This window comes from Globicephala melas, chromosome 4, assembly GCF_963455315.2.
Source record: "Globicephala melas chromosome 4, mGloMel1.2, whole genome shotgun sequence".
In the NCBI taxonomy this organism is placed as follows: domain Eukaryota; kingdom Metazoa; phylum Chordata; class Mammalia; order Artiodactyla; family Delphinidae; genus Globicephala; species Globicephala melas.
In genome coordinates, this window is record NC_083317.1 from 133,688,016 (window position 1) to 133,703,831 (window position 15,816).

Consider the following 15,816-nt stretch of genomic DNA (forward strand, 5'->3'; position numbering starts at 1 on the left):
ACAAGAAATTTTAAAATTTGTATGGAAACACAAAGGACCCCAAACAGCCAAAGCAATCGTAAGAAGGAAGAATGGAGCTAGAGGAATCAGGCTCCCTGACTACAGAGCTACAGTAAGCAAAACAGTATGGTACTGGCACAAAAACAGACATGTAGATCAATGGAACTAGATAGAAATCCCAAAAACAAAGCTGTGCACACATATGGTCAGTCTACATCAAAGGAGTCAAGAATATACAATAGAGAAAAGGCAGTCTTTTCAATATGTAATGCTGGTAAAACTGGACAGCTCTGTGTACAAGATTAAAACATTCTCTAGCACCAAATACAAAAATAAATTCAAACTGGATTAAAGACCTAAATATAAGACCAGATACTATAAAACTCCTAGAGGAATAAACAGGCAGAACACTCTTTGACATAAATTGCAGCAATATCTTTTTTGATCCATCTCCTAGAGTAATGGAAATAAAAACAAAAATAAACAAATGGGATCTAATTAAACTTAAATGCGTTTGCACAGAAAAGGAAACCATAAAATGGAAAGACAACCTGCAGGATGGGAGAAAATATTTGCAAAACGATGCTACCAACAAGAGATTAATTTCCAAATGTACAAACAGCTCATACAGCTCAATATCAAAAAAAACCAAACAACCAAATCAAAAAACGGGCAAAAGACATTTAATGTCTAAGTAGACATTTCTCGGAAGAAGACATACATGTGGCCAAAAGGCATATGAAAAATAATGCCCAACGTCGCTAATTAGTAGGGAAATGCAAATCAGAAAAAACTATAATGAGGCATCACCTCACACCAGTCAGAATGGCCATCATCAAAATGTCTACCAATACTAAGTGCTGGAGTAGGTGTGGAGAAAAGGGAACCCTCCTACACTGTTGGTGGGAATGTGAATTGGTGCAGCTACTATGGAAAACAGTATGGAGACTTTTTAAAACTAAAAGCAGAGTTACCATATGGTCCAGCGATCCCACTCCTGGGTATATATCTAGAGGAAACGATAATTTAAAAAGATACATGCACCCCAATGTTCATCGCAGCACTATTTACAGTAGCCAAGAGATGGAAACAACCTAAATGTCCATCAACAGAGGAATGGATAAAGAAGCCATGGTACATTTATACAATGAAATACTACTCAGCCATAAAAAAGGAAATAATGCCATTTGCAGCAACATGGATGGACTAGAGATTATCATATTAAGTGAAGAAAGCCAGATAAAAGATATTATATGATATCGCTTATATGTGGAATCTAAAAAATGATACAAATGAACTTATTTACAAAACAGAAATAGACTCACAAACATAGAAAACAAACTTATGGTTACCAAAGGGGAAAGGGGTGACGGAGGGATAAATTAGGAGTTTGGGACTAGCAGATACAAAGTACTATATATAAAACAGATAACCAACAAAGACCTACTGTATAGCAAAGGGAACTATACTCAATATCTTCTGATAACCTATAATGGGAAAGAATATGTAAAAGAATATGTATATATGTATAACTGAATCACCTTGCTGTTTCTTGGGTATAATAGATCTATAAAAATTTGAAAGTACCTGAGAATTCACCATTTAGGCAATTTATAACTAAATTTTCACAGTTATCAAATTTGCACAGAAAGTTTTGTTGTTCGTTTTGTTGTTTATCTGCTTGGGTTTTATTTTCAGTTACAAATTCTGAGACAATTGAATTGGTAAGAATTTGACTTTTTTCCCCCAAGTTAAAGTTCACCTCAAGATTAGTGGATTGGAAAAAAAGGTTAAACAAGTATATTTTCTTCTGGGCAACTTACTGATAATTCCTTGGAACAATTTTAATGAGAAAAATTAATATAAGTGTTTTTCTGTACTTAGCTATTCCTAGCAGCTGTGTACTTACTTCAACCATATTATTCATTTCTTATTGCCAAAATGAGTGTGCCTTATCTTAATCTGTTTGTGTAATTACGTGTAATTGTTTTTTTACTTCTCTCTGAATGAAGGCTGTAGAGTGAGTCAGAAGCTTTAAAGAACCCAGTGTTTTCCAAAAATATAACCCAACATTTTAGATCATATCAATATCTGTACTATTCCTCAGTTAATGAATTTACAAATGTAATTAGAATATTTTTAGAATATAAAGAGCTAATACAGCTGTTTTCAAGACTTCTGGGTTTATTATTGTTTCTGTTAAATACTATTCTGTCCTTAGCTTCTCAAAGAGAACACTACTTGTTAAATACAAGCTAATTTCCTTAACAAAACTTGATATTTTGGGTTATGTGCTCTTAGAATTAAGGCTAACAAAAGTACTAGGTAAATTTTATATTTTTTAACCCAAGCTCAAAAATTTATGGTAGAATATAGAATAATAAAAATGTAAGTAGATAATAAAATTAATCATTGAGATGTAGATAGTAATACCTTTTAGGTATATAGTTTATATCAGTTATTTATATTTGAAAAATCAATTTGGGTATAATTGATATTTATGTAGTAATTGTAGAATATAATTTATTCTGTTGGGCAGTTCTGTTTATGGATAAAATATAACCAGAGTAATTTTAATCTCATGAGATAGCTGATTAACTTGAGGAAGGTTATATTTCTGTCATTGAATTAGTTTATTGGAATAAAAATACATATATAAAGTAAAAGGAACTCAGTGTATAACAGCTGTTTTATTCACATTAGAAAATTAAAGAACAAAAAACAAAGAAAAAGGAAGAGCTGTTCTTTGATTATGAATAAGTAAACCAGAATATCTTTAAATAACTTAATTGGTATCACTTATTAATAAGACCTTTGCTTCCTCCCCCCAGATCAAAGATTCTAAATTGCCTGCATATAAGGATTTCTGTAAAAATCTACCATTCCCAACATACTTCCCTGATGGAGATGAAGAGGAGCTACCAGAAGATTTGTTTGATGAAGACTTGTGTCATCCTGGGGCACCTTCTATTACGTTTGCCTGACCTGGACGTGACAGACTCCCACATGTCCTGTGAATTCTGATGAGCCAGAACAATAATATAACCAGGAATTATGTTTTCTTTTCTTAGTAACAACATACCACACTGGTTATCTTTGTCAAGGGCATAAATTTATCATTCATCCTCCAACTGAATTTCATTTAAAAAATTACCACATTAAGCAAACCCGTTAAGTAGATTGAATATGCCAAATTTAGATGGACCGGCAGTTTGCATATTAGTAAAATCTTTGTAATTTGTGGGCTTTGTCCTTTTTTTACTATGTATTTCTCAAGTTATCTTAAATGTTTATAAATTTAGCTTCTTTTACTAAAGACTTGTCTGTCTTTGTGAAAGGGTGGTTGTGGAACAGTGTCAAATCATATGGGGACTATGGTGTTACCTATTTAGGTAAAAGAAACTATTTCCTGAGTCCTAAAAAGAAAAAGGAATTGAGATTTTTATCTAGATTATAGAAATGTTTATGTCATAGTTAAAGGCCTGACACAATAAGATCATAAATTATGGGTCTTATTTACACTTCTCTTGGGAGGTATAGTTATTTTTTAGTTAGATCACTCAACTATAAGACAGGTGTAATTATTTTTCCTTTTTTTTCAGCCATGCCCTGCAGCATGCGGGATCTTAGTTCCCTGACCAGGGATCCAGTCTGCCCCCTGCAGTGGAAGCTCAGAGTCATAACCACTGGAGCGCTGGGGAAGTCCTGTAATTATTTTTCCTTGATGCCTTCCAAAAGGGATTTGAAATGGCCTGGGTGTACATTCAACAAACTTTTTTTTTTTTTTTGTCTGAGTTGAGTCTCCATTGTGGCACACGGGCTTTCTCTGGTTGCAGCAAGCGGGGGCTACTCTTTGTTGTGGTGAGCAGGCTTCTCATTGCTGTGGCTTCTCTTGTTGCGGAGAATGGGCTCTAGGCGCGCAGGCTTCAGTAGTTTGGCATGCGGGCTCTAGAGTGCAGGCTCAGTAATTGCGGTACACGGGCTTAGTTGCTCTGCGGCATGTGGGATCTTCCCAGACCAGGGCTTGAACCCGTGTCTCCCGCATTGGCCGGCAGATTCTTTTTTTTTTTTTTTAACATCTTTATTGGAGTATAATTGCTTTACAATGGTGTGTTAGTTTCTGCTTTACAACAAAATGAATCAGTTATATATATATATACATATGTTCCCATATCTCTTCCCTCTTGCGTCTCCCTCCCTCCCACCCTCCCTGTCCCACCCCTCCAGGCGGTCACAAAGCACTGAGCTGATCTCCCTGTACTATGGGGCTGCTTCCCACTAGCTATCTACCTTACGTTTGGTAGTGTATATATGTCCATGCCTCTCTCTCACTTTGTCACAGCTTACCCTTCCCCCTCCCCATATCCTCAAGTCCATTCTCTAGTAGGTCTGTGTCTTTATTCCTGTTTTACCCCTAGGTTCTTCATGACATTTTTTTTTCTTAAATTCCATATATATGTGTTAGCATACAGTATTTGTCTCTCTCTTTCTGACTTAACTTCACTCTGTATGATGGACTCTAGGTCTATCCACCTCATTACAAATAGCTCAATTTCGTTTCTTTTTATGGCTGAGTAATATTCCATTGTATATATGTGCCACATCTTCTTTATCCATTCATCCGATGATGGACACTTAGGTTGTTTCCATCTTGGGGCTATTGTAAATAGAGCTTCAATGAACATTGTGGTGCATGACTCTTTTTGAATTATGGTTTTCTCAGGGTATATGCCCAGTAGTGGGATTGCTGGGTCATATGGTAGTTCTATTTGTAGTTTTTTAAGGAACCTCCATATTGTTCTCCACAGTGGCTGTATCAATTTACATTCCCACCAACAGTGCAAGAGGGTTCCCTTTTCTCCACACCCTCTCCAGCATTTATTGTTTCTAGATTTTTTGATGATGGCCATTCTGACTGGTGTGAGATGATATCTCATTGTACTTTTGATTTGCATTTCTCTAATGATTAGTGATGTTGAGCATTCTTTCATGTGTTTGTTGGCAGTCTGTATATCTTCTTTGGAGAAATGTCTATTTAGGTGTTCTGCCCATTTTTGGATTGGGTTGTTTGTTTTTTTATTATTGAGCTGCATGAGCTGCTTATAAATTTTGGAGATTAATCCTTTGTCCGTTGCTTCATTTGCAAATATTTTCTCCCATTCTGAGGGTTGTCTTTTGGTCTTGTTTATGGTTTCCTTTGCTTGGCAGGCAGATTCTTAACCACTGTGCCACCAGGGAAGTCCCTCAACAAACTTATTAATCACTTATTACTCAAAATGTTAATAGCTCCTGGGTTTCTCTTCATTGTATGGAATGAAAATGTTTACTAATGGCTACTTATAACGGATAATTAAGCTTAAAAATGTTAAGTATAAGCAGGCCTCATTTAACTACTGGATTTCCTCTGGACCAGATTCCTGAGGATTCACAGAGTCTAACTTTTTAAACTCCAGGTATCTTCTGAGACTTGATTCACATGGCCACCCAAGAGACTTAATAGCCACAGTGTTAGACCTTTTAATAACAAATCCATTAGTTATCAGGAAATCACACAAAAACCTAACAGTATTTTCCGGCCAACATTGCATTTCTTATTCTTAATTTTAAATCCAACTGTAGCCACATCTCTTTTAAAGTTTTCATTTATACTTCATCTCTTTTAATTAAAGACTTGTGACTTTAATGGTTCTGGTGACTGAATACAGCATCAATATACAAACATATAATAGCAATATTGGGAAATTCTATGGGAGGAAAGTGGATACCATCCACAACAGCAATTTTTTAAAAGGTTACCGAGGAAAAAAAGCCTGACAAATATTCTAAGGTCTTATTGGAGAAGATAAGATGTTATTGAAGGACATAAAAGATAACCAAGATAGTCTTCTCCATTTTTTAAGTTGTGAATGAAAAGATTCAATATTGTAAAGAATTCAGCAATCATATTTTTAAAATCTCAACAGGACTTACCATAGAACTGTTGAAACTGATTCTAAAATTGATATGAATGTGTAAATTCAAGAATAACCAAAACTTAAAATGGTACCCATTAGTTAGGTTTGCCCCATACTATGATTAGGGACTATTTATGTGTATTTAACTTTGAAATTCTGAATACCGTATGCATCAATTCTGCTTTAATTAGCTGCATTTGACCAAAAGATTTTAGTGAACTTATAGGTATGTCAAGGTTGCTGAAGTTATGGGAAGCAGCTATTACCTTGCAAAACAAATGAACAGTTATTGCTGGGAGAACATAAACTCTTGTTTCTGAATAAGGTATTTGCAGAGGTTTGTATCAGGAGTCCCCAACCTCTTCTGCATGAAAAACTGTGTTTAATTGCCCAGAAGCCATTGATGGGGGGAATCATTACGCAGCAAGGATGCTTTACACAGTGCAGGAATCATATCTGAAAGTAGCCAGATGACAGAAGGGGAGCCAGGACATATGGTGTTTTGAAGAAGGCAGGGAGTCCTCTCCACTAGAGAGCCTGCCCCAGACCCATCACCATCTTCCTCTAGAGTTTGTGTTACCAAGTCCAAGCTTGTGCTGCTCACCCCACGACAGGCCAGTAAATCAAGAAACAAGCTGTTGGGGCAAGGAAAGCCAGCAGACCAAGAAGATGGTGGACTCATATCCCAAAGAACCATCTTGTCTGAGTTAGAATTCAAGTTTCTTATATAATAAAATCAGAGGGAGTAAAGTCAAACATTTCCTGGTTCCAGCCAGCCTCCAGAGGGGATGTGTTAATTCACAGGTGGGCCTGGTCCAGATGTTTCCTGTGAGCTAAACAAAGGTATATTAGCTTAATGCTCATTACCTGGGAGGCAGGGTTCCCAGAGATGGGAAGTGCATATACTTTAAGCTTGTAGGCGACATCCCTTTAGTGATTAACTTGTAATAGAATACAAAGGTTCTTCCCTATTACAATTCCCCATTGCCAATGTCCATTCCACAGTCTTGTGGGGAAAGGGACAAAGACTGCTCTGGCTACTTCCTGCTGAACAGGGGCAATGAATATTCTTTAGAATCTTTAGCAGTAAAATCCTTTTTCCTTTTTTATCTACAACCATTTGAACCTGATGAAACTCCTTAGCACTTTGTTGTCTAATTTGTAATTGAACTTGGGGTTGGGGTTCAGTTCCAGTTCCCAATACATATACTAAGTTCCTGTGCTGTTTATTTGGAAAAAATTAAATAGGTTGACCCGTCTCCGGCCATAATGAAATTACCATTTACTTAAGTTCAATAGGCAGACCTGTTGGAGTCAAACTCAAGAACAGGGTTTAGTATAATGCCCAAAGTTTTAGCATAACTGGCAACTGCTAGGTCTTTCAGAGCATTTATAGATTTATAGATTCTCCTGCCTGGGCAGATTAAGACTGGAGTGGCAGGTATTGGAGATAATATTCATTTAGCCTCTGAGTTTTCTGGACAGACTTGGTGACCTTGCCAGCTCCAGCTGCCTTCTTTTCCACCACTTTAATGACACAGCAACTGTCTGTCTCATGCCATGAACAGTAAAACAACCCAGAGGAGGATAGAGAAACTCTCAACACATGAGGGCTTGCTAGGAACCGTATCAACAATAGCAGCATCACCAGATCAAAAATTTGGTGCCAGGACTTCCCTGGTGGCACAGTGGTTAAGAATCCACCTGCCAGTGCAGGGGTCATGGGTTCAATCCCTGGTCTGGGAAGATCCCACATGCCACAGAGCAACTAAGCCTGTACGCCACAACTTGAGCCCATACACTGCAACTACTGAAGCCTGCACACCTAGAGCCCGTGCTCTGCAACAAGAGGAGCCACCCCAATGAGAAGCCTGTGCACTGCAGTGAAGAGTAGCCCCCACTCGCTGCAACTAGAGAAAGCCTGCACGCAGCAACGAAGCCCCAGTGCAGCCAAAAATTTAAAAAATAACAAATATAAAATAAAAACGAACTTGGGCCCATCTTCCAGCTTTTTCCCAGAATAATGATCAGTCTTCAGCTCAGCAAACTTGCAAGCAATGTGAGCTGTGTGACAGTCCAGGACAGGTTCATATCTAGCACTGATTTGGCCTGGATGGTTCAAGATAATCACTTGAGGTATGAAGCCAGCTGCTTCCATCGGTGGGTCAATTTTTCTGTCACCAGCCACATGGCCACAACGAACATCTTTGACAGACATGTTCTTGACATTGAAGCCCACACTGTCCCCAGAAAGGCCTTCACAAAAGCTTCATGGTACATTTCAACAGACTTTACTTCAGTTGTAACATTGACTGGAGCAAAGGTGACCACCACGATAGGTTTGAAAACAGTCTCCACTCAACCCACAGGGACAGTACCAATACCACCAATATTATAGATGTCCTGGAGGGGCAGACTCAAAGACTAGTCAGTTGGATGAGTTGGTGGCAGGATGCAATCCAGAGCAGCATGGTTCCACTGGCATTGCCATCTTTTGGGTGAATTTCCATCCCTTGAACCAAGGCATGTTAGCACTTGGCTCCAGCATGTTGTCACCATTCCAGCCAGAAATTGGCACCAATGCTCCTGTGTTGGGGTTGTAGCCAATTTTCTTAATGTAAGTGCTGACTTCCTTAACAATTTACTCATACCTCTTCTGGCTGTAGGGTGGCTCAGTGGAATCAATTTAATAGCAACACTTAGTTGTTTCACACCAAGAGTGTAAGCCAGAAGGGCATGCTCATGGGTCTGCCCATTCTTGGAGATACCTGCTTCAAATCCACCAGCATCAGCAGCAACAATGAGGACATCACGGTCAGACTGGGATGTACCTGGAAGCATGTTTTTGATAAAGTCTCTGTGTCCTGAGGCATCAGTAATAGTCATGTAGTACTTATGGTCTCGGATTCCCACAGGGAGATATCGATGGTGGTACCACACTCATATTCAGCTTTCAGTTTGTCCAAGACCCAGGCAATCCTCTTCAGAGACTTTTTCTGTCCAGGTGGGATTGCTTCCACCCATCCTGAAAAAAAGTGTCCACAAACACTAGCAGGTATCTGAAATTTCCTGTAGCTCAAGGCATTTGTGTCCAGTCATTGGTGGCACAGATTCCTTTGTGTTGGGCCCCAATCTGGGAAGGTCCAACAGCAGTCTTTGGGTTGTTTTTAGCACGAATCATGCAATTCTGAGTGACTCACTGTATGGTCTTCTATAGGTTATGCCCCATTATATATATTTGAATCCATTGTAAGGTGGCATCTCTCCTGTAATGGGTACTAATATGAATGTGCTGCAGCACAGGGTCCAAGCTCACCTTAGGAATTAAAACAATTGTGCACTACATTTCCAGCCAGGCAAGGTGCGATCCAAGTGAAACCCTACTCCTCGACCCTCTCTTTGTCCTTTTCTGAATATACTGGATGGTATTTTGACAAGTCAGTCTGTGGGAGAAGTGATCCTCTTACCTCAGAGGATATTGCTTTAGGTTACGTGTCCCAGCGTCCCTTTTTAAGGGGATGTCTATTGGCCATGTGTTTTTGGCCTTCCCTGGGGTGCTGTTAGCACACACTCTGGTCTTACCTTTTCATAGACCTGGGATGGGGGGCAGGGGAAGAGAACTCTGTCTCCTGGGGTTTTCATGAGCACCATCTGTAGGGTTAAAGATGTTCTCGTGGAACTCTGATGTCAAGCTGTTCTGAAGAAAAACTTAAGGGTGAAAGCTCATTGTTTCTCCCCCAGTAGGGGCTTACCTCTCTTCCATTTACTCCCCTTTCAGGAATCCAGTGCCAAAAAAGTGGCATTTTGTTTTACATCTTCATTCTTCTGTTGCTGTTCCCTGTTGAACACTTTAAAAACAACATCTACCCATTGAGAAGGATTCATTCCAAATGCACCATCTAATCTTCACAACTTCCTCCCAATATCTGAGACACTTTGCCCAAAATAGATCAAATTTATCCTTCTAATATTTTCAGGGGCCTCAGGATCTACATTAGTATAATGTCTGTAGGCTTGATACATCTTTTCCAAAAATTAAGAGGGATTTGTTTTTTTGCTGAATTTCTTGAATTTGGTTTGAACTATTTTGCTTTGGTTCCCCTTTTCAAAGCCCTGCCCAGATGCACTAATAAGTAGTATTATAAATAAGGGCATTCCTCCCTCATCGGGGTCCCATTTTAGTTCAGCTGTGGGTGATACCAAGTGGGCTTCAGTTATAGAGGACCCTCCTTATGAAGGAGGGTTGCAATCTTTCCAGTTAAAGAAGTCTGAGAAACACAGCTGACTGATCATTTGCATTTAGTCCCCACATGAGATAAAGGTGTAAGGGAAATTGCCCTGCCCTGGGAGGGGCCCAAACTGGGTGCCCTGTCAGGTCTTAGATGGTGGTACTAGACCAAATCCCTGTGCCCCAGGAACTAACACAGGATTTTCTAATTGATCCCTATAAGGAGGGGCAGTTCTGAGCCCCAGTGTCAGGAATTGGGGTTGGATAGGAAGGGAAAGTAGTGGAAGGGGTGGATATATTGGCATAACAGCTGGAGGAGTTAAGGTTTTTTATCTTCCCCCCAGAATTAGACTTTTAAATTGAAGTATAATAGATTTTTTAAAATTGTATTTATTTATTTATTTGGCCGCTTTGGGTCTTCATTGCTGCACACAGGCTTTTCTCTAGTTGCGGAGAGCAGGGGCAACTCTTCATGGTGGTGTGTGGGCTTCTCATTGCGGTGGCTTCTCTTGTTGCAGAGCACAGGGTCTAGTCGCACAGGCTTCAGTAGTTGTGGCACACGGGCTCAGTAGTTGTGGCTCGTGGGCTCTAGAGTGCAGGCTCAGTAGTTGTGGCGCACAGGCTTAGTTGCTCCGTGGCATGTGGGATCTTCCCAGACCAGGGCTTGAACCCATGTTCCCTGCATTGGCAGGTGAATTCTTAACCACTGCACCACCAGGGAAGTCTGAAATATAGTTGATTTACAGTGTTTTGTTACTTTCAGGTGTATAGCAAAGTGATTCAGTTATACTGTATATACATATATATATATATATATTCTTTTTCAGATTCTTTTCTCTTATAGGTTATCAGAAAATATTGAGTATACTTCCCTGTGCTATACAGTAGAACCTTGTTGTTTATCTATTTTGTATATAGTAGTGTGTATATGTTAATCCCAAACTCCTAATTTATCCCTCCCCCTCCTTTCCCTTTTGGTGACCATAAGTTTGTTTTCTATGTCTTTGGGTCTATTTCTGTTTTGAATATAAGTTCATTTGTATCATTTCTTCTTGGATTCCACATATAAGTGATATCATATGATATTTGTCTTTCCCTGACTTACTTCACTTAGTATGATAATCTCTAGGTCCATCCATGGTGCTGCAAATGGTGCTGCAATCCCACTCCTTGGCATATATCTGGACAAAACTCTAATTCGAAAAGATACATGCACCCCAATGTTCACTGCAGCACTATTTACAATAGCCAAGACATGGAAGCAACCTAAGCGTCCATTGACAGGTGAATGGATAAAGATGTGTTTTATATATATATATATATATATATATATATATATATATATATAAACACACACAGTAGAATATTACTCAGCCATTAAAAAAGAATGGAGGAGTTAAGATTTGAAGCAACATATTCTCACTCTCATTCTCTTCCTTTTCTTATTTTCCTTGATATAATAGCGCAAATGCTTGCTCATAAAGGATTTCATCATTCTTCCCTGCTTCTTCACAGAATAGCCATAAATAGTAATTGATCATCTCTAACCTTTAAAGGATGACTTTTTGCCTTGACATCAACCAAACAGGGAGAATTCTGGGCTGAGGGTTTTGGCGATTTTAGGAACCAAGTGGAATCTTTTTCTCTTCTCCCTAGGAATGTCTCACAGACATGCCATTCCCCACCCCATTCCTTTTCTCCATTTGACATCAGTAAAAGTTTTAAATATCACAAAATTTGACTGTAAATGAAGAAACAATACCAAACAAAATGAAGTGAAAAACTCAGAGGACAAAGAGTAAATCCTAAATAAACCCTCAAGTTTGGTCTTGGAATTTTACATATACAATGACACAAGAGACCATAAATGATGTAATTAACACAGCAAGGGTAGCAGTGCACGGTGCACAGGGTGCCAAGATAACCCTGACTAAACCCCCTGTGGAGATCTGGACAGGTACAGTGGCCACACATTTTTACAGTAAAATATTATCTTCTTCTCACTCGTGCGTTCATGGCTGTAATCAGATCACTTATCCACACCCTACCTCAGAGGACTTTCTTTAAGGGATATTTAAAACATTCCCCATTTTTAAAGACAGAAATTCAAGACAAAACACAAATGGCACATATAAATGCTAGCATCCAAAGAAGCAAACAAACCAGTTCACAAATTGAGTAAAAGTCCAACAAGTCTTTCCTCTCTCCAACAGGGTACCCTAAGCAAAGGTATTTTAGCTTAATGCTCATTACCTGGGAGGCAGGGTTCCCAAAGATGGGCCATTATGTATAATTTAAGCTTATAGGCAACATCCCTTTAGTGATTAACTTACAATACAATACAAAGGTTCTTTCCCATTACATCTGCAGATGGACTGTGTGTCTGCATTTGAGTTTGAAGGAGAAATTTTCTGATCACCTTTTAGGATCACAAGTGTGAGCCCTGTCACTTAGAGCCAGACAGGGAGCAGACAATCCACTTCACCCCCGCTCCCCACCACCAGCACCTTGTACAGCTCCCTATTTTTGAAGAGGATCAGGACCCCGTTCCCGCAGACTTTTTCAGTGGCCCAGAAGAAGTGACCTGACTTCTACTGAGCCAGGTGGGAAAGGAGGATGCCTTCTCTATGCTTACAGGGTACAAAAGCCAAAGTCTGCCTGGTCCAACAGGCACTAAGCAAAACACCTGTGATTTGCTAAGAATCTTAGGTCACTTTCTGGCTCCAGCTCTTGTCATCAAATATTTAACTCGAGGAAAATGGAACTCTGCCTACAATGGATAAGCAGTACATGGTCTGGACATGGGTCACTCACCTTTCTGTTTGGAGCCCATGCAATACTAGTGGCTGACTCCTGAGCTGTGTTGGCAGATGGAAAGGCATGGAGTTCAAATGGGCTTGAACTTGATCCACTGTTTTAGATTTTGTCTTGAAATGAGGAAATTTTTGTAAACAACCTTCATTCAGTTTAGACATTTCTTCCAGTCTTAGTTGGTATTAGCTATTAGTTATAAAATAGGTAAGTATTGGGCCTCATATAAATTCTGTAGGCCTCAGTAAGGCCAACTGGTCAAGACATACCTGCTTTAGCACTATTCACAATAGCCAAGATATGGAAACAACCTAAATATCCATCAACAGATGAATGGATAAAGAATATGTTTTACACACACACACACACACACAATGGAATATTACTCAGCCATAAAAAAGAATGAAATAATGCCATTTGCAGCAACATGGATGGACCTAGAGATTATCATACTAAGTGAAGTAAGTCAGGCAGAAAAACAAATATCACATGATATCACTTATATGTGGAATCTAAAATGTAACACAAACGAACTTATCTACGAAACAGAAACAGACTCACAGACATAGAGAACAGACTGTGGTTGCCAAGGGAGAGGAGCTGCATGGGAGGGCTGGATTGGGAGTTTGGGATTAGCAGATGCAAACTAGTATATACAGAATGGTTAAACAACAAGGTCCTACAGTATAGCACAAGGAACTACATTCATTACCCTGTGATAAACCATAATGGAAAAGAGTATATATATATATATATATATATATATCTGAATCATGTTTTTGTACAGCAGAAATTAACACAACATTGTAAATCAACTATACAATAAAATACACTTTAAAAAAAATGCCCATTAGTGCCCACATTGGCTGAAGGTCACTGCTTTGGAAGTTCCCCCTACTCTTGCAGGAAGTATGGCAGGAGAATGGGCTGGTGGTGCTTATCTTGCTTCTATAAATTGTTTCATAATGGAGTGTTCTTGTGATGATGTGGGGCACATTGCTGATACCAGTGTTACTGAAATGTTGTCCCCAGAGCATGTAAACACGGACAGACAGAAGTAGGTCTCGTGCTATGAGGCCCCCTTGGGCAAACGTCTTTAGGAGCTTCCTTGTCACATGTCACTTGGTGGCTACCTGTCTTCTGTACAGGAACTGGTTCTTCACAGAAGAGTTACTTGACTAATGATGGAAGAAGTTTCCCCTGCTTTCAGAAATTTTCTATCAAGTTGACTTCATTGTAACCAGAGACATTTCTCCTTCAGTTTCCAGTGTTATTGCTGTATCTGCTATAAAGTCACATCTGCCAGCTTCCAGTCGTAATTCCTGAGGACTAGTGGGAACTGAGCCCCAGAAACAACAAAGCATGCAGTACAAGACAGCTGCCATCAACATCCTGCCTCTAGCGACTGCCCAGGATTCCCTGAAGTGAGAGGACCCAATTGAAGTGTCATCGTCCCCTCCGGAAAACAGCCAGAGTCCTTCGTGTGCATGGTTGCCAGCCTCCATCCCATTATTTGCTTTTCTGCTTTTAAATGTTGTTTCCAAAGAACTTACAGCAGTCCCTGCCATGCATTGTTTTTCATTCTTTTTAGATTAATGAGGTGACCTGCTCAAGTTAGATGAGCCAAATTAATCTCAATGAATGCAACCCATAACACCATAAAAGCAAATAAGTGACTTTAACTCTGCTTGCCAAAGAATCTTTTTGGCATGGAGACACCTAATTTTTCCTTCCTGACATTTGACAGGAAGAGTGAAAGTGACAGTTGTGATCTTGATTCTCTTAAAGCAGACTTTTTATGAGCATCGAGTATGTGTCAGGGCATTTAAAAAATTTGTTGTTGTTTTTAAAGAGAAAGGATAAGATATCCATCAAGTTCGGCACTGCATTGAATTTGCTTTATTTGAGAAGGAAGTAACTGCATCACAAAAGTCCTAACAAAGATATTAATGGGACTCTGTCAGAATGAATAATAATATTCGTTGGGCATCCAACATAAATGTCCTTATCTAAAATGGTATGTTGAGATGATGAAGCAAAGATGACAAAAGAACTGTTGGCTGACTGTCCTTTTTTTTCTGCTAACTGTAGAAACAATGAACGTGATGCTTTATCTCACAAAGGAGTACTGGTGATTGTAAGGAGGGGGCCCCTTCCCTCCTCCAACAGAGAGTTTTACCAGCTGCCAATAACAGCCAGCCTGCTGCTGTTAACTTAGAACCATGCAGGTTGCTTTTAAAACCTAAGTCCAGTATCCTCAGAATCTCTGGAGCTGGTTCCCAGATGTCAGTGTTTCTTAAAGCTCAGTGAAGGTTCAGAACCACTGGCCTGAAACAGCATGGTGTACAGATGGGCAAGTCATGTAGGGCACCTGGGTCAGTTATTTGGGAACCTCCCTAGAGCAATTCACATGGGAGAAAATTTTATTAAATTGTAATAATAATGTGTATATGTGCATAGTACTACTTTATATTATAAAGTGTTTTTATGTCCTTGTGAGAGTGCCCCCTGGGAAAATGCTTCACATCTTGTAAAACTACACAAATGTTAGATGTAATCAGCCTGGGACTTCCCTGGCAGTCCAGTGCGTAAGGCTCTGTGATTCCACTGCAGGGGGCAAGGGTTTGATCCCTGATTGGGGAATTAAGATCCCTCATGCCGCATGGTCAAAAAAAAAAAAAAAAAGGAAGAAGTAATCAGCCTGTGTGATCACTGAGGAAATGGGCAGAATAAGAGGCCTGGGACTCGGTCAGTTCTCACCAAACAAGTGGCTGGCAGACCTTTTACCAAAATTGGGTCCCTGACTTTCCTGTGTCCTCTCTA

General features: G+C 39.5%; 1 protein-coding gene and 1 pseudogene across 1 annotated transcript in view; one reads left to right on the forward strand and one right to left on the reverse strand.

The window, feature by feature from the left end:
- The window catches only part of MRPL3 (mitochondrial ribosomal protein L3), a 44,547-nt gene extending 41,231 nt beyond the window's left edge, over positions 1–3,316 (forward strand). Inside the window, exon 10 of the mRNA XM_030876423.2 lies at positions 2,832–3,316. Coding sequence (XP_030732283.1) covers positions 2,832–2,984 — 153 coding nt within the window. The 3' untranslated portion in view covers positions 2,985–3,316. The remainder of the gene's footprint in view (positions 1–2,831) is intronic.
- A 4,061-nt stretch (positions 3,317–7,377) lies between these two features.
- LOC115863519 (elongation factor 1-alpha 1 pseudogene) lies at positions 7,378–13,015 on the reverse strand (annotated as a pseudogene).
- Between the last annotated feature and the right edge of the window lie 2,801 nt (positions 13,016–15,816).